At 37.4% G+C, this 20,716-nt stretch overlaps 1 protein-coding gene across 2 annotated transcripts in view; it reads right to left on the reverse strand.

The window, feature by feature from the left end:
* LOC124857612 (cadherin-18) overlaps positions 1–20,716 on the reverse strand; it is a 195,493-nt gene that overhangs the window by 7,808 nt on the left and 166,969 nt on the right. For both annotated transcript variants that reach the window (XM_047348929.1, XM_047348930.1), the window contains one exon: positions 10,461–10,712. In XM_047348929.1, coding sequence (XP_047204885.1) covers positions 10,461–10,712 — 252 coding nt within the window. The remainder of the gene's footprint in view (positions 1–10,460; positions 10,713–20,716) is intronic.

The following is a 20,716-nucleotide window of genomic DNA, read 5'->3' on the forward strand; positions in this document are numbered from 1 at the left end:
ATAAACTCTGCACATAGATGGAATTAATTCACACAATTTCTTAAAATACAAGAATTTATTAACAGAAATAAGTCAACTCAAAGTCAAACATATTTCAATCAACAAACTCTTTACTATGCTAAAACAATCCAACTAAACTGCCAAGCAGAATTAAAAAATAACGAAGACTAATGGGCTATGTACAATATAAACAAGTTGATTAAAGATGATTGGAAATCATGACCAAAAAGAGTGATGCAACATTACCATGCAATGTTTATGTTTGAGAACCAGGGATTATCTTGAAGAATCTGAAAGTGAAGTTAAGTTAGTCTTGGAACTAATTTAGGCAATAATCAGCAAATGTTTAGACAACCATTCACAATGCAAGATCAGATAAAATATTATTTTAATAAATAATGCTTTAAATAATGATCTGCCGAATGAAACCAACCTTCTGGATGACTAATTCTCAACAGTGTCTCATTAGCTGCCTTTACTTATTGAAATAATATTTGAAGGGAATTAAGGAAATATTTTGAAAAGAGCCAAATCTTTCTGGAGAAATGGGGCTTAATGATGTTTACTTAGTTATCAGATTTTGTGAAATAATGTTTAGGGACTATTATTCACTAGCTTGAAACTAACAACCTTTTTGTTAAATATTCTTTAGTAGCAAGCACGTGTTCTTACCGGTTAGCGTTGAGCTAACAAAAGAAGCCAATAGCTTAGCACCAGAATCACCACATACCTTTAAAATACCAGGGTCAATGAAAGGGTTAAAATGCATAAGCACGAACGGCGCGTTATGATCAATGTTCTGTTTAAAATCACCCTTCAAGTAAAGTTTGTCTTAACTTTAAAAACATACTAACAAAGAACACAACCTGAGCACGTGTGCTGCAGATATTCTGCTAGCACCAAGATCGCTGAGTTCAACACAAACAAACCAAACTTCATAAAATGAAAAACATTTAGATAATTTCAATCTAAATCTTTTTGTTATTGTTCTGCCCAAAACACTTAACCTCATGAACTGTGGTGAGGAATGTTGTCCAAGCGACGATGAAGTTTGAAGAAGGTATCCACAGTGAACAAAGGATTAGCTTCCCGCTAACCTCCAGCTGTGGATGAAAAACGGCTCGTTGTGTTCGCCAACAACACTGCACGTTAACACGATGATGCGGTCTCTGCTGTCTTCCTTCCAGACTGGGAGACCATTCCGCTCCGCTTCATAGAGACCGCGTCTCTGTAGAGAACTTCTCTGGGACAATTTGCTTCTGCAGGCCTCAGAAAAGTAAGCAACCCTTACACCTTAATTTCCCCTTTCATGAATGAAAATACCGGATACACAGACAGTATTTCATTCGTACTTATCTTTGCATATGATCGATGATGTGGAAGCATAAAGCTCTGTTTAACTAGATCAAAAAAGTGTTATTATTGTCTTTACCATAATAAAATTAACTCTGTGATAAGTTCACTCTGAGTGGAGACATGCAAGGTGTCTGTTTGGAAAACAAATTACAGGCAGTCCAGTTGACCACAGGAAGAAGGAATGATAAGAGCTTTCAGCTGGGAAAGTTTTGATATCTCTAAAAGTCCTGCCAGGTCAATTTGACCTGAGAGTTTGCATCCTGATAAAGTCATGAGAGTGTTATTATAAAATGTCAAGTATGCCAATCTGATGTTTTCCAGATGTTTGGCTAAATGTGTATTCCCGGAAAAGTAGAGAAAAGCAATGTTGAAGGTGCCAAGAAGGTTACGTAAATGAGAATGATGATGTCAATTGGTCAGGATGCAATACAATACACACTAATGCTTTGTATCTGTATAAAACCGCCCCGTAAGGACTGAACGGGGGGGGGGGAGACCTCCGGAATTTTTGATGAAGATGATTCTGTTTGCTTTTTGAAGAATAAAAGTTCCCCTCTCGTGTGGGTTGTGTGTAGAGAGATATTCCTGAGTATTGTGATTTGACCGCTCGCTCCCAAATGATCGTATGACATCCTTGGATCCAGTTGAAGAGTTTATGTCTGTTTGCCAGCAAAGAGACATCAGCTCGTTTGTCTCCCCTATCCGGTGCCTTTCGAAGGCCGTGTGGAAGAGGGCGGATGTAGCAACAGCTGTGCTTATATTTGGGCAGTCCGCAGATATCCCGTTTCCTGGCTGTGCCGGAAGAAGGTTAATGCACTTTATTTTGAAAAGTTCCAGAAGAGTTTGTACCGGAGTTTAATGTTGAAATCCATGGCTGGGTCCCAACACCAGGATGCCTCCTCGATCCAATGCTGGTGGTGGGAGATAGAAGTCTGTCAAAAATAGCATCTTGGACAATGTCTTCCACCCCATACATGGAGCTGTTGCAGAACTGGACAGATCCTTCAATGACAGACTGCTGCATCATAGGTGCACAAAAGAACATTATCACAGGTCCTTCCAACCAGCAGCTATTACACTTTATAACCATCACTGTTCCCAACAAACTCAAACTCAATAAGTTTTTTACATCCCTCCACAGTGTTTTTTCATTTCATGTAAATAATCTGTTTTTGTTTTGTATGCAAAAATATAAACGCGCATTCTGGATATTTTTTAAAATATCCTATCCAGTTGAACAATTCTTTCAATCTGAGTATGCTATTTTAATAACTTCTAGTGAATCCATTCTTCCATTTGCCTGTCATTTTGTTGCCTCTGAATTTCCTGACTGAAGGAAAAAAAAATCAATTCAATTCATTTCAAATATTTTTATTCAGAGGGGAAAACAAACACAGTGTTGATAAATCATTTCTTGTACTTAAAGCATTTTTTTTCTAAAGTTCCATAGAGTATAAAAATGTGTGTGTAACAAGGGTTCTTTCACCTCAGTCACTCTTCAAAAAGGTAAGACAAGACAACATGCTGTTCAACTTAGACTAACATGTTGATCTTGATAAGGTGGGAAATGACTGCAAGAAAATACCGTATTGTGTAACATTTCCCACACAGTCTGGGGCTGAGGAATAATTGAAAGTTTTAAAACAACTGGAACAGTGACAAACAAGACTAAATGAAAATCAAGTTTATCTTACTACCATGCACAGTGAGGAGGATGGTAAGTAAGGTCAATAAAAAAATCTCCAGAGCTCAATATTATACAACTCCAGGTGGCATCTTAATATAAGTCTTAGTTAAATAAATTAGATGCTATCTACATGCAAACCAATTCTTTCTTGTCATGTTTAAACAAACATAACTACCTTTGCAGGTTTCTAAACACTCCTTGAACATCACAAGTTTTTAGCTGTCTGCTTCTTTTTACTTAATAGAAGATATGGCTAAGGTAGGGTAAACTCAAGCTAAGGTAGCTTGAGTTGGTGATTTTTATAATATTTAATTGCCTTTTTCTTGCTTGATCTCCAAGTCATATATGAATGAAATTCAGGACTGGAGTAATGATAAAATTGTATATTTCATTTGTAACCAAATATATTTTATGCTACAAATAAAGGCTTCTGAGATTATTAGTCAGGCTAACAATACAGCAGGTATTATTCTGCTGACAGTAATTTTCTATGTAACTTACTGCTATGAAGAGTTGTGATAACACTAAATTATAATTTGCGTTTTATTTGTGTATTCTGTTTTGTAGAACCACAAACATCCGTACCTGTACACATGAATCTACTTGAAATCAAATGAAACCTCTTAAGCCTGAAACCTGAAAACCTAACCTGAAACCAGTAAAGCATCAACTGGCCTGATCATTGACTTGGGGTTCATACAGGCTTCTAAACAGTGCACACTCTACGATCACCACCATAGTAAACCAGACATTAACCAGACATTAATAATGCATTAGAACCTTGTTTCTCAAACACTGTATGAGAATCAATTTATGTTTATTTTGTAGTTTTTACGGTGCAGGAAAATGTTCTGGAGATGCTAGGACTATTCTGGGTGCTCTGAAAAGGAGAAATAAATATCTGCAGCTGTCAGAGACTTTCTTTTTATGTCAAGGGCTTCTACATGTAGGCGTTCTTTTCTAGTCAGTCTGAAATTTAAATTTGAAAAAAAAAAAAAAAAAAGGTCTACGATACAGTTTTATGTAGTTCCTAGTAATAGTACAACACAGCACTTTTCAAAGTCAGTCATTGGTTTTGATTTAGGTGTGCCACCCCGAGATTTTCAATAGTCCCATGTGGCCCCCCCGTAAAAAACTTCAGGGGGTGCCACTGTCCACAGGACACAAAATTGGCCCTCTTCCACAGTCATCTCTGTCATCAAACTTAAATCCAGTGCAAAGCCTGCAGCGTACGCTCAATGATCTGAAGAGATTGTACAGAGAGGATTGATGAAGAGACCCTCTCTCTGTATGCTCTAACCTCAAGAAATATTAAAAGAGAAGAAAAAGGGCTGTCATTTCCCACAACGCTTCGTAAATACTATCAACACCAGGAGTGCTAATAATTTCTCAGGTAATATTTATGTTGAATCATCTGGATAGAGAAAATTACATTGGAACAAAAGAAGACTTGACTTGAATTTAATCAGAAAGTTTAAATAAAATATCCTTACTTTTGAATCATGGATCAGACTTTAATTTAAAGAGAGTAAAAATGACAAGACATTTAGAGCTGAAAAGAAGCTGAACAATTGTCTATGATCAATTAAAGTATGACAGGCTTTAGAAAATAGCAAAATAGTGTTAAATCCTATTATCAGCCTTTAGAAATTATTTTTGATTTAATTAAAGTTGCTAATGAATTAATACAAACGGTAAAAAACTAAAGAATGGTGTTCCAGCTGTCATAACTACTCATTCTCTGTAAAAAATGCAGAAATTTTAAATAATGTGTTTTTATCATAGCTGTATTTTCAATGTATTTTTCCGGCTTAAACCAATTAGTACTGTAATGCTGTACCATTTTCTCTAAAACAAAATTAGTATTTGTAATTGAAACTGCTTATTAAAATTATTTTAGTCGTGTGGAACAACCATTATCCAGCGAGTTAGAGCCGTACAGAGTGAGTATTCCTCTCTGGTGCGCTGCAGACTTAATTAAGGTGGCTTATTAGGGAGCACAGAGGTAAAGCACGGACATTAATCAGACAAATGGAAAACAATCAGGCATAAACAAATAACAGAGACACTCAGACATGAGCAGGGATCAAAAGTATGAGATATGTAATTAAGCTGACGCTGTCACACTTTCTTCTTGGTACGTCTAAATATATTGTTTTTGTTTTTCATTGAAAGTCCATATAGTCTTGAGGTGAATTGATTGTAAATCCATCTGTTTCTCTATTTTAGTTCATTGAAAGTCATGTGTGATTTTTGACAAATTTGGTGGTACACTAAGGCCAGACATTCAGAACACCAAAAGTAGTTTTTTTTTAAAGATAACTGCCATGGCTTTTGGAATTTGGTGAGTTGTTCTGTTCCTGTTTTCACCAATTAACTCACCTGCATCCACTCTAAAAAGTCATCTCCTTCTGCATGCAAGAAGCAGCAGAAACCAGATGTTTACATGTACTGCATAAAAAGAAAAGAGAAACATGGGAGAACCTTGTAAGTCTGAGAACAGAATCTCAACAAAGTATTGAGGTGGTAGTATTATGTTGTAGGGGTATTTTACTGCAGAAGAGACTTGTGTACTTAATAAAATACGTGGCACTATGAGGAAATAACTTTCTATGCAAATATTAAAGCAACATTTCAAGACACTTGACAGGAAGTTAAAGCTTGTGGACAAATTGGACTTTTACATGGACAATGACACTAAGCATACTACCAAACTAGTAACAAAGTTGCTTAAGGACAACAAGGTCAATGTTTTGCAGTGGTCAATCTAAAATCATTCTCTTGAGAATTTGTAAGCTGAGCTGAAAATTAGTTTGTGTGTGTGTGTGAAAGGTGGCCAGAAAACTTGACTCAGTAACTCCAGTTCTGCCAGGGAGGAATTGGCCAAAACTGCAGCTAACTATCATGAGAACCTTGTAGAAGGATGCCCAAAATATTTGACCCAAGTCATACAGTTCAAAGTAATGCAAACAAATATAAATGAAATGTATGCAAACCTCTGACTCTGAATGGCAGAAAATAAACTTAAACAATTACAATATCGCCCCCTGTTGGACTGAATAGTTTTTATTTCTGTAGAAACTATTCCCAGTGCCAGGTTTCAGTAAATTGGATCTCGGAGTATGTTCAACCTGCTTTGTAGTGCAAGGAACTGTTATATTATATAACTCTATATATATCCTGTTGTTGGATCAATAACTAGTCAAGCATAAGGTACAAGGGGAGTGCTGCACAGAGAGCAGCTGAAATGCTATATTAAATTTGATAAAGTTCAAAGCAATGGACAAAATTTACAAAACAGGAAAACTACTTTTTCTCTAGGTTTGGTCAACAAAAACTGGAATCGCACTAAAATTTTATAGGCAGAATGATAAATATGTCATATTAAAATACAGAGTAAACATGCTGAACCTTAGCGTATCATTTCACAAAACCATTGCATAAAGGTATAATGCTCAGAACAAGAACAAATGTTAATTGAGGAATGTTGATGTATATGTCGAGGCTACAAAATGTTTAGAAACAGACTGCCCTGTAGAAACGTTCAAATATCTGTTGCTGCCAAAAAACATGGATACTGAAGAGTTGCTGGCAAAGGGAAGTGATTCAAACGGGACAAAAACCACAACACTGCAATGCCAGTGAAGTATTTTACTGCCCTAAAAAGATACTAAGTTTTCAAACTTGACTTTGCATGGATTGAAAAAAAAAAAATATATATATATTATTAGTTTGGAACTAAGTATCATCTAAATACTTATTTTTAAATGACTGAGATTGGTATCAGCAAAAACAATCCTAATCGGACAACTCTTTAAAAAAAAAATAATAATAATCACAAAAAATAAAAACTTAAAATACAAAAATACCCTTTTAGATTTTTTTTTTTACACTTTTTGGGCTGAGGAAAACACATTTGTAACACAGTATATTAATATATTTTATTTTACATAGATTTCATCAAAACAATAAAGAAATACATGTTGATGTTTCATGAAATTAGGAGAAGTACATCTGGTCAGGGGAATAAAATTGATCTTTTCAAGAGGAAAGAAAAGCTAAAAAAATAATTTTCACCTTCTTTTCAGAGCTTCTGTGAAATTCAGTATTGCAGTTCATTTAAATGATTCTATGTACAAGTCTATTGCTTATTTCGGGACTATAACATTAATCTTGTCATTACCATGTGATTTTCTTTTACATGAGCACATCTAAATGTAGTGTTAATAAACACTGCATTCAGAATGATCAGACTGCGTTTCATCTGAATCTGATATAAACATAGCTGGAACATTGTGTTCATATTCTTAAAGGGACAAAAAACACCAATGACAGTCCACCAATAAGCTTAAGCAAACATTAAAAAAGCTACACTTTGTAAGACAATCTGCCAAGTCATCCTCTGCCTAGACTCGTTAAAAAATAAACAATGCCTATGCATGATGTTACCACAGAGAGAAATAAACCATACACTGTTCACATCTGAAAACATTGTTTTTTCAATCCCACTTTCCAACAATGTATTTTCAAAGTACCCTGAAGAAGGAGAATTATAACAATAGTACTAAGAAGTGGCAGTTACCTCAAATGGAGGGACATTGTTTTGGCTGACACTTACTGACAAAACCTTAAGTCCCTGTGGGGTTAAACCATGTCTAATGGTCGAGGAAAGAGTTAATACAAACTGCAATACAGTTCAATCCTCCTCTGCAAAAAAAAGAAGCTGATATTATCACTTCTTCTGGCTCAACATGTTTGTTTCCTTTCCTTCTATCTGCATTGTGCTGTTGTTTAGGTATTCAGCAAGCATCCACAACTACGACCGTTTCCTCTGAACAGTGGTGATGGCCTTTTGTTTGCCTCTGCCAGAAGCTTCGGGAGGAAGACAGTCTGTACGATTATGCATAACCTTCACGCACTAATGTCCACAGACAATCAGTAATGAGAGGAGGAAAGAGAAGAGACTCTGTTATTAAACAGTATTATCTAATCATGTCCAAATGCAGAGACGCTTTAACACCTACCGGAGCTGATAGGTGATTGTTTACCTGTGGAAATTTAATGAGCTGCCTTTGATCTTTTTACTTTTAATTTGTCTCATTTTTTTAAACATTTCTTATCACTCCCATGGATATCTGTAATCTGACCCATTACACTGACTGTAACTGATCCGAAAGACGCAATCGTGTTTGCAAGTTCAAGTAAAAATCTTTTGCTGTCACTGGTTATGTGTGTTGCTATAGAAACACAGTACAAATTACCACTAAAGGAAAGCTGTCTGGCTGCTAGGATAGCCAATATTGGAAAAGTGTTTTCCGTTTTCACAGGATTCCTGACGTTCTTGTGTATTCATGGTATAACCTGAAACAGAATCAGCAGGAGTGGAAGACGTGTTGCTCCTCCCCTCATTTGTTGATATTTATCGACATGCGCTGCACGAGTGACTACATGCAACGTCTCACACATACTCGCAAGAGAGAACAAATGAGTTTTTACACTGCATGCACAATCATTTGCAAAAGGGTTTTAGATATAAACTTTAGCAGTCATACTGAAAATGCATTTTCCAACAAAACGTTTTTGCATCATTGCATCTACTATTTGTGGGTGGAGATATTTCGAAGCAACACGTGTCAAAAATCACATTTTAATCCTATTTCTATAAAACGCAAGACAAAAATAAAATAAAGAAAGTTTAGACGTAGGTACTAAATGTTTTCTGTTAAATCTGCTTTATAAGCAGAAATGTTTTCCTTAGGCAGTGTATTATATCGGATTAAGACCGCACCTTGACAGGTCTTCTGGTGTGCATCAAGAATGCAGTGTGCTCCCTTTAATGCGTGATTAAGACATTGAGTGTTCCAACTTTTAACAAAACTTCCTTGGCAATACTGTGGTGCTGACAGCAATACAAGTAAGTCAGTTTTGGTTTAAACATCAAATCCTGCTGCTGTGTTGGCTTCAGCAACAAATAACTCGCCATGCAGATGATATCAAGGATCCATACTCTACAACAATAACCACAGTTACTTCAGGTCATCTGCACATAGAGATCCGTTGGAATAGGCCTCACTGAAGAAGAGAAGTGCAGACACCTCCAGATTGCACATTTATATTGTTTGCTTGAAGGCCTTGGAAAGTTGTGAATTTTTCAGCTGCAGTCCAATCCAAAATGTAATTATCATGTTTCAGAGAGAGGTACTTGCATCATATTTGGCGATGAGAAGGAAGGAGGTGGACAAATCTGGTGCCACAGGATTTTAGAAATGTCACAGCTCAACTCATATATAACAACTCACCTACTCCACCTCAAGCATCAGTGAAAAATACAGATTTTGGATTTTGTGTCCACGATGCCATGCGCTTGTTCACTACTGCCTCTGCTTTCTATGTATAGCATGTAAAACATGCAAATGGCAGAAGCATAATATTGTTTAGGCATGACAAACCTGTTACAGTAAGTCTGTTACAGTACTGTTTTATTCTGATTATGCAATGTTTGCTGTTGATTTTACCAGTTATTTTAAATGTCTTTAAATAATTTATTGACATTGTGTTTTATGTTATTACTATTTACATTGTTTTTCTTGCTTCTCTAGTGTCTTAATGGTTACTATGGTTTTCATTCTCATGCATCTAGGGCAGGGGTGTCCAAAGTCAGTCCTCGAGGGCTGGTGTCCTGCATTTTTTAGATGTTTCCTTGGTTTAACACACCTAATTCGGGTGACTGGGGCTCAGCAAAAGCCTGCTCATCATCCATCTATGGAAATCAGGTGTGCTTAGCCAGGGAAACATCTAAAACATGGGGACATACGCCCTCAAGGACAGACTTTGGACATCCCTGATCTAGGGTCTCTCGTAGAAACAATGTTGTTATGCAAGACAACCTCAATTCCTTCTGTTAGCACTTAGCAAGATAAGTGCTTAAAGTGCAACCAAAGGTTAAATTATTGTGCAAAATGGCATGTTAGTTTCCCTTCAGATATGCTTTTAAAATGTGGGATGTGTCATTGTGGGATCAGGCTATTTAATGCCACAACTAACTTTTTAAATGTATACTCTCAAAGGAGGAGTATTGATTTATGTCAACCTCTGCTGCAATAGTAGTTAATAAGCCCAATTCAACTTGCTGCCTTGCAGATTCAAACAACATCTCATTTCCACCTTCTCTGAAGTCCTTCACATACTTTTTCTTTGACCCTCCCTTACTTCAACTTACTCATGTCAGATTCCACCAATGTCCTCCCATATATATTCATCCCTCTCTCCATCTCTGCCCTCGTCATACTCCTTCAACTTCCCACTCTCTAACTCCTCCACGGTCAATCTCCGCCATTCATAGGCTCAGGATTTTTCCACCCCCATCCCTCACATTCCGTCCTTCTTCAGCCCCCTAGAGCATCTGCCCCCAACTCACCTAGCAGGATGACGATGCACAGCAGGATGGCGATCAGAGCCCCCGTGCTGAGACCCGCAGAGGAGAGGAATGCCTCTCCCTGGCAGATCCGAATCTTCCCATGGTGTTGGCAAGGGCACACCCGCAGGGTCAAGGTGCTGGTGCCACTCAGCGATGGCTCCCCACCGTCCCACACCACGATGGGCAGCTCGTAGAGCTCCTGGGTTAGGTGGTTAAACCGGCGCCGCCTGGCAATGATGCTAGCTGTGCTGTCTACAAAGACAAAATGTTAGGAAAACAGTCAGACCCCCAGGGTTAAAAAGACTAATTGTGCACCTTTTTCAGAGAAGTATGCAAATACCTCTATAATGGTGACAGTAGTCTGGTAAACATAGTCTTGGGACTGTTACTGAGATATTTTTCCTTTTAAAGTATCTGGAGATGGGATTATTTACTGTGTTTGCAACTTATCAGCTTGCCAAGGGTAATTCATTTCAAAAGTCTGTTTATTTCTTTTAATCTGCAGCAAAATAACAGCTTACCTTCGTCTCTGCAGAAGCACGTCATTTTCATGTAAATAAGCAGAAAGTTCCTCTACTGAGCTTGTGTGCTCCTACAGATAGCTTGGTATAATAATTGATGAAAAGTTTTAAAGCTCACATTGATAATCTTTTGAAGAATCTGAGTCTAAAATTAGGCTTCTTTCTAAGAAACAAGTCATCTTTTTCTTTTAATGCTAGGAAATGTGTTGTTGCTGCCACATTTTTCCCTATCTTCTTACCCATCATTGCACATTGTATTCTCTAGTGAGTTGGTTATCCCTGTCTCTTTGCAGACTTTTTCATTTGTCCATTTTATCTATAAATCCATTCTTGGTTTATCGCCTCTGAATTTGTTCTCTTACATGTGATCTAAACATACCAGTTACAGTCTACGATCCCAGAATGTCATCTACCTCTGGGTTCCATCAGTCCGTACAGAGTTAGAAGAACTGCTAAAGAACTTCTCTTATATTGCACCTTCATCCTGTAATCATCATCAACAGGAGCTGAAACTGTTGTATCAAATTTCTCTGGATGGTTTTATTACGTTTAAGAATATTGCAAAAGTGTCAGAAAGTTCTTGACTTTGTTCTTAACTTTATTTATCTATTAATAATTATTTATATTTTAAACATTGTGACATATGTCAAATATGTTCTAACAGATCTCACTTGTAAATGAGAACTTGTGTCTCAATGAGACTACCCATACAAATAAAGGTTTATTAAGAAGAAGATGAAGAAGGAGAAAAAAAAAAGAACGAAACAGTAGTTGGATGTTTTCTGGGTATTATCTAAATGATCAACTTTTATTACAGACCACTTTATTCCATATTACCTCAGTACTAAAAAAAAAAATTATAAATAAAAACTGACCATAACTGATAATCTTATTTTGATCAGAACAAGAAAACTATTTTTTTGTATAGCTTACATTAGTAGACTATACAGAATATAATTGAAAGTATGTCACGGAGAAGAAATTGCGGCTACAACAAAAACTGAAATGGCTTATAATTGGGTAAGGTCAGTGAAAGGGGTTCTCTGAGGGATTCTTATGAAGTTTGCCAAAGTTATTCCTCCAATTTCACACGGATGTGAAGCGACAATGTAAAGTGAGTCGCACAAGAAATGCACAGCTAAAAAAGCCGCTTGCTGATTTAAGGACTAATTTTTACTCAAACCCAGAGATGACTGCCACACAGACAAGGTAACAGCAGCCGATATTATCAGTGTGAAACTTTAAAAGCTTGTAAAGTTTTTACCAAATTTGTGCAAATTAATTGTTTTGCGCTAACAGGTAAGCAGAGATTCATGAGTGTAATGTGAGATCTTCGTTATGCTGGGACCCACAGCCATGGATTTCAACATCAAAACTCCGGTACAAACATTTCTGGAACTTTCAAAATAAATTGCATTAACCTACTTCCGGCACAACTTAGGAATTGGGGGTAACAGCGGACTTCCCATGATGCCACTGCCCGCATAAAACCCCCCACCTTCCCATATGTCTTTCTCTTCCACGCCGGTGATCATCGGGATAGGAGGAGACAGCGCGCTAATGTCTCTTTGCTGGCAAACAGACATAAACTCTTCAACTGAATCCAAGGTGTCATAAGATCATGCGATCATATGCACAAGATAAGTAGAAATAAATCACTGTCTGCGTATCCAGTGATTTTCATTCATGAACGGGGTAATCAAGGTACAAGCATTGCTTGACAGTTCTCTCTGAGATCTGCAGAAGCGAACTGTTTCCAGAGAGTTCCCAGCACAACGCCAAGTGCAGCAGTTTCCCAAGGAAGGACAACGGAGACCGCATTATGGCAGTTAACGTGCAGTGTGGTCAGCGGACAAAACAGGCCGCCAACCCACTGCTCCGGAGGTTAGCAGGCAGCTAACCGCTTCGTTCACGGAGCTCTCTTCAAACTTCGTCGTCACCCAGACAACTCCTCAGCATGGTTCATACGAGGTTAGGTTTTGGGCAGAGAGATAGAAGTAATAGAAAAAGATTAATGATCTAAACGTTTTTCATTTTATGAAGTTTGGTTTTGTTTGTGTTGAACTCAGCTATCTTGGTGCTAGCAGAATATCTGCAGCACACGTGCTCAGGTTGTGTTCTGTGTTGGTGTGTTTTTAAAGTTAAGACAAACTTTATTTAAAGGGTGATTTTAAACAGAACATTGATCATAACTCGCTGTCTGTGCTTATGCATTTTATACTTTTTTATTAACCCTGGTATTTTAAATGTATGTGTTTGATTCTGGTCCTAAGCTATCAGCTTCTTTTGTTAGCTCAACTGCTAACCGGTAAGAACACGTGCTTGCTACTGAAGAGTATTTAACAGAAAGATTGTTAGTTTTCAAGCTAGTGAATAATAGTCCCTAAACATCATTTTACTAAATCTGATAACTAAGTAAAAACCATTAAGCCCCGTTTCTCCAGAAAGATTTGGCTCTTTTCCAAAATACTCCTTTAATAATATTTCTTTAAATATTATTTTAATATATAAAGGCAGCTAATTAGACACCGTTGAGAAATGGTCATCCAGAAGGTTGGTTTTATTCAGCAGATAATTATTTAAAACATTATTTTATTAAAATATTTTATCTGATCTTGCATTGTGAATGGTTGTCTAAAGGTATGATGATTATTGCCTAAGTTGGTTCCAAAACTAACTAAACTTCATTTCCAGATTCTTCAAGATAATCCTTGGTTCTCAAACATAAACATTGCATGATAATGTTGCATCACTCTTTTTGGTCATGATTTTCAATCATCTTTAATCAATTTGTTTATATTGGACATAGCCTATTATTCTTCCCAATTCTTTAATTCTGCTTGGTAGTTTAGTTGGATTGTTTTAGCATAGTAAAGAGTTTGTTGATTGAAATATGTTTGACTTTGAGTTGACTTATTTTTGTTAATAAATTCTTGTATTCTAAGAAATTGTGTGAATTCATTCCATGTGTGTGCAGAGTTTTGCTGTTCAACAATGTCAGAGCTTGTCTCACACCTTTCGATTTTGTCCTAATACCATCGCCTTACTGGGCTGGTATTCACAGGATAACCTTTAACAGTCCGAAATATTATTTGATAAAATATTAAAATATTAATATTAAATATTAAATCATATTCTCAGATTCATAATCATAACAGTTAAATTCAAATTAATGACATCATCATAGTATTGGTAATGTGTCCCTCAATGTCCCTCATAAGCGTTCTTGTTGTCCCGCACTCGTTTTTTTGATATCTGGTCACCCTAGACGAGGTTGACTTGCCATAATTTATTAAACCATTTTGCTCTCTACCAGGAAATCCTGACTGACTATTTCCTTTCATAAGTTCTTGACCTTAAGCTAAAGCGCTCTTGGGTTATGAAGCACAACATTACCAAAGCTACCTCTAAATAGCTTCAAACACAAAATGAAGGTTCTGAAGTGGTCTATTCAAAGTCTGTTAAAATCAAAACTAAATGCTGCAGCAGGCTTGCCTTGAGCAGTCTGCTCAGTATTTTCTATCATTTGATGGCAGTTGGTTTGGAAAAACCAGTAATTGAGCTTAGGAGGCAATTCTATTTTCACGTGTAGCAGGTAGGTTTGGATAACTTTTGCCCGTCAATGAATGACGGTGGCGTAGTTGGTAGCACTGTTGCCTTGCAGCAAGAAGGTCCTGGGTTTGATTCCCAACCAGGGGTCTTTCTGCATGGAGTTTGCATGTTCTCCCCGTGCATGCGTGGGTTCTCACCGGGTACTCCGGCTTCCTCCCACAGTCCAAAGACATGCCTGTTAGGTTAATTGGTCTCTCTAAATTGCCCTTAGGTGTATGAATGAGTGTGTGCATGGTTGTTTGTGTGTTGCCCTGCGATGGACTGGCGACCTGTCCAGGGTGTACCCCGCCTCTCGCCCATCCATAGACTGCTGGAGATAGGCACCAGCTCCCCCGCGACCCACTATGGAATAAGCGGTAGAAAATGACTGAGTGACTGAATGAAATCATCATTTGACACCTGCATTTGGTGTTTACACAGGTTGTCTTTTAACAAATATTAAAATTAGTGGTAAATTAGTTAAAAAACTAATAGTAACATTCAAATAGTTTAGATTAGTGCACAGTGTTTGTAGTTTCCATTCATTTATTCATATGTTCAGTTTTATAATGAACATTTGAACCTATATTTTAAAATTGTATTAAGAGGGCATCCAAATGCTTTCACATATTTAAAAGTGTTATTTTTAAGTAATGTAATAAAACTATTAATAACAACTTGCCCAACACTGTGTTCCAATGCATTCTGATCAACTTCAATAAATAAACAATTTTTACAATTATTTAGTAAAATTTTCCTTCTAGGAATATTAGGGTAATAAGTGCAGCGCAGGAGTACTCCACTTTAAAGTTAAATTTTTCAGTTGTGAGATTATGCTGCTGCAATAAAAGACACATTATGCCTTCAAGGCTAGGTCTGATCATAAATATTGGCACATGAAAAAGGTTATTTACAGTTTTTTAGTAAAATTTTTATACATCTTCACATCAATGGAAGTAAAATATACACAGGACTGACTAAACGTTCACATATGAGACACTGCACGCTGATCTGTATGTTCATGCTATTTAATTTCTGAAAATGCTCAATCGTGCAGCAGGGCAACCTTTCCCCATCCACCCGGTGAAAACACCTCCGCCATGCTGTGCTATCAAGTTGCCGCTGCTCTGAGACCTCGCCTCCCACTCCAATCTCGGCTCCATATATGAATAATTGTAATGATCGACAGTTGGAAAGACAACACGTACTTCAAGCTTTATTAAGCCAGGACTCGCTGTTTCACTGCATCAGCACGCAGATGGGTGGAGGCTTTGAAAGACGCAAATGGCACAGAGGAGAGGCAGGGATTTGTAGGTTGGATGTCTAAGCAGTAAGCAGAGAGCAGGCTGGGTGACGATAGAGGCTGAATGAGAAAAAAAATCAGGTTGGTGTGTATGTGCAGGTCCTTGTACTAACCACAGAGAGGAAGTTCACATCCATTATGTTATGGTAATTCACATGAACCCATGTCTCGTCACAGGTGAGAGGAGGAGAACCGTGTGATTGCAGAGTGAGTGTGATTAATACCTTGGTGAGACAGACCATCTGCAGCCAAACTGCATCCACATATGAGGAGACAAGATACAAAGTTCAACAGTTTGACTGTTGCAACTCCATAGAATTACCTGCAGGTAATAATTCTGATCATCAGACCTATGTATTTTGCATAAACCAAGGAATACATTTGCCCAATATTGTAAATTGCTTTGAAGTTTCCACTCCACATAAAACACACACACACACACACACACACACACACACACACACACACACACACACACACACACACACACACACACACAAACAAATTAGTATGCACTGAATGTGAACACCTCTCTGCACTGAGCCAGTGCTGGCAAACAGCTGCGTTTTCCCAAAACCACCAACACAATGAGAAGAGTCACTTGGATAATTTTTGCATTCCCATAGTGCATTGCAAAATGCTAAACCTTTTCAAATTTTGTCAAGTTACAACCAACAGAGTTCAGTTTTTATGAGATTTTATGTGACAGACCAACACAAAGTTGCATATTATTCTGAGACAGTAGGAAATGAAAGATGGTTGTCAAAATATTTAGCAAATAAATATCTGAAAAGTGTGTATCTGTATTCAGGCCCATTTACTTTGGTACCCTAATACAACTCAGTGCAACCAGCTGCCTTCAGAGGTCACCTAAATATTAAACACATTCCACCTGTGTATAATTTAATCTTAGTATAAATGTAGCTCTTCTGTGAAAGCCTAAGGTTTGTTAGAGAAAATAAGCCCACAAACAGGATCATTAAGATCTTGCAGAAAGGTAATTTAGAACACAAAAAAGTTTGAAAACAGTATCCCCAGCTTTAAACATCCCAGAATCTAAAACTGGAAATAGCATGCCCCAACTGCCTAGCAAGACATGGTCATCCACCTAACGTGGCAGACAGAGCAGGAAAAACATTTATCATGTGTGACAGAAACCTTACACAGTGACCAAACCATCTCCATAGTGAAACCTGGCGGTGGCAGCATCATACTGTGGAGATGCTTTTTTTTTTTAGCATGAACGAGGAAGCTGGTCAGAATTGATGGAGCTTAATGCAAGAAAGAAAACCTTTTAGAGGATGCAAAAGATTTGAGACTTGGGTAGAAAGCTAGCGTTAAGCAGGACAGCAATCCAATGACATGCAATTAGTGTTGGAATGTAACAGTTTAGATCAGTCATTCTCAAATTGTGGGGCGTGCCCCAAGGGGGGCATGATGGCATGACGGAAGGGGCCGAGAACAGCCATAACGTTTTTTTGTCCAAAAAATAGAGTGCACGCACAAACCTAATGTGAATGTCTGAGGACTCTGACTCATTTGGCGGTGACACAATAAACAAAAAGAGCAGGGATAAAGCGGACTTATCCAGAGAGGGTCTTCTGTATGGAGAAATATATTACAGGGGCACAGAAGAAAACAGGTAAACGTGTCAGGTACGACCAGAACATAGACAATGAGAGCAATGACCAAGGAGACTTAATATTATTTGCTAAATAATTATATTTGTTCTTTACTCAGGTTGCACCTCATTGTTCATGTATTAAGTAGGTGTGCAGTGGGATAAAAGACTAACTGTAGTGAGTAATACTGTGATGCTATTAAGTTAGGTACCACAAATTGTCGATTCATCTTTTTGCCAACCTTTTTTGTTTTTAACACACAACTTTATTATTACTGTTCTAAAATATGTTATTGCACATTTTATGTTTTTTTAATAGTTTTGAAGAAGAACAATCATGATAGTTTTGTTAAAGTAACATTTTTCTGGATATATAGTTTTGCTGGGATGAGGGGGCTGAAAATGGTTCATTCTTTAAAGGGGATGCAACAGAGAAAGTCAGAACCATAAATTTAGATCAAAGTATATTTGTATCTTGGAATAGCCTAGTCAAAATCCAGTCATTTATGCAACTGTGAATATGTGGCAATACCTATGAAATGTATGTTTAAAAATGCTCTCCATCCAATATGACAAAATTTGAGATATTCTGCAATATGAACACATTTTTCAGTCTCTTGATGTTTAAAGCTGGTAGAGACTCATGTGTCCCAGTGTCATGATCCCATGAAGTTTTTTATTGACTTTTGTCTGTGTTCTGTATTTTGGGCTGCAATGGAACAATGGAATCCCCACCTCGCAGACGGCACCTGTGCCTGACGCCTTGCATGTCTTCCGTGACGGTCAATGTGTTCCTGCACAGGTTCATCAACAACCTACTCTTTTGCCCGCATTGGGCATTTTGTGGATGAGCGTTTTGGGTGGACTCAACTTGCTTTCCAGCTCCAGTCTGTTGGTCTTCAGAAACCTGAAGTTGGACTCTGCCAGCTCCTGGCCAGTCTGTTGATTGTACTCACCTGGTTTCCATGTCCCAATCACATCTCCACAGTATTTAAGCTTATTGGTTTCTTTCACTCACTGTCGTTGCTCTGGTTCCTGTGTATTTCCCTCATGTTCTGTGAGTTTTCAGTTTCATGATTAAATACAATCTTCATCATGTGCCTGCTTCTGTCTAGTTGCCATTGCACACCACACGTTTAAGATTTTTATTTATAAGATGAATACTTTTGCAAGAAACTGGATGCACCCTAGGTATTCCTTTTAAGTTTTAAAGAATAATGAGATCGAATTATTCATAAAAATTTCAAAGCAAAAACTTCACTTTAATATTTGGTACATATTTTCTTTACATATTTCTGCAAAAACAAAATCTTAAATTTACATCTGTCACCTCAAATGTGTAAAAATTACTGTTTGCTATAAAGTTATCTTTTAGAACACGAGTATTAAAAATAGTAAAATAAATAAATCGATAGTACACGACACAAACACATTTCAACAGAATTCACACTTGCCTACACATGCACTTGGTTGCATTACTTGTCAGCTTTGGTAGGAGTGAGTAGGTGCCTGATGGGAATCTGCAGCACTCCAGTTTTCACTGGAAATGTGACATAAAGAGCAGTGGAAATCCTGTTCTGAAGGAACACTATATGATAACCTATAAGTTAAAATGTGTCTACTTCTTGTTTAAGTTAAACTTGGTCTCTATGTCAAGAGAAGTACTGGTTTAATTTGAAGTAACTGACAAAATGCAAATTTATTAAGCTTGACTTACAGGTACTTCTGTCAACAACTTCACATATTTAATATCTGAAAATATTTTAATTTGAGTTAGACTTCAAATTAAAGAAAACTTTATAAAACAAAAAATACATAAGAAATATATAAATGCAGAAAACGAGTTTGCACATTTGACTGAAGTAATTTCTGTCTTATACTCATTATGGAAATGGAAATAACTAATGAATTGCATCCCACCTGGTATGACTCACCAGCTGTTTCAAGCCTAAACTTCCTTACAGGCTTTATGCCACAAAGGATACATTATCCGGATATCTTCAGAGGCCAAAGTAAATCTTGAATAGGACCTTCCACTCCTTTTCTCTGGATGATCTATTTTTTTCTCTTCAGTTAAGACAATTACTTCTTGAATTACAACGTAATATGCCACACAAACTTCAAATCCTCTTATAAGAATGGTGTCTGGAAATTGGACCAAAGCCATAGTTATGATCCTTAGTGTTAGGTTTTGGTTCTCATCTATGTTTTTTTCATCATTTCCCTGTTGTTCATCATGTTCTATATTCTTGCCTTATTTTCTGAGTTAACTGCTGTGTTCCTTTCCCCGTGTAGTTTAGTTTCTTCCTCTTAGGTTACCATTTGTCTTTTTCTCCTGGATTTAGTGTTTCTGTGTATCTCAGTTAATCTCATCTGTGCTAATTAGTCTCCCTTCCTCAGTCTCTTTGCTTACCTTCTGCCAGCTGCTCCTCATCATCCTCTGATCAACACACCATCATCCAAAGTCGTTCTCTATTCATCCCTCAGTATTTTATCCCTTTATTGGTCATTGCTCTCTGCTGGTTCCTCCTGTTACACTTCCTGTATTCATGCCCTTTCCCCATAGTTTTGCCTTTGACTCTGCAAGTGCTCCTCTTCCTGTTTCCTTGTGCGTTCTTGTAAGTTCTAAATATTTATTAATAGTAAAATTATAATGTTCATCCAACGTGCCCATCTCTGCCCGTGTCTTACTATTTACCCACACTCTGTGAAGTGCCTCAGTAGCATTTAAAGAGACCGCACCAAAACAAGTTGCTCTCAGACGCACCTCAGAACAGGGGTTACAGACTGTGGAGCTATAATAACAAGGAATTCAGACCAAAGCGTTGCAGTTCCACTTTATATAGATAACAAATGAATGATTCAAGTGCGTAAATGAATGATTTAAAAGCATGATATGTACCCTTTAATGCATAGAATAGTTGCAGTGCTTCAATGCTCCAATTTCCCATTTGAATGTGTTATTATATTATGGCTTTCAGCTGCTATACAATGCAACCCAAGCTAACTTCGATTAGCATCTGCTGTAATCTGCTGACATCTGGAACCATATTTTGTGAACAAATTAAAGGGATTTCAAGGGGATTCAAGTCATATACAGAATAAACAATCCATCTATCAGTCCATCTACAGATTATCTGAGACAGGTTGTGAGGGGTAGTTTATGCAAAGATCCGCAGGCCTCCCTATTTGCTACTTCATCCATCTCATCTGGGAGGCA

The sequence above is a fragment of the Girardinichthys multiradiatus genome, chromosome 21, assembly GCF_021462225.1.
Source record: "Girardinichthys multiradiatus isolate DD_20200921_A chromosome 21, DD_fGirMul_XY1, whole genome shotgun sequence".
Taxonomy (NCBI): Eukaryota; Metazoa; Chordata; class Actinopteri; order Cyprinodontiformes; family Goodeidae; genus Girardinichthys; species Girardinichthys multiradiatus.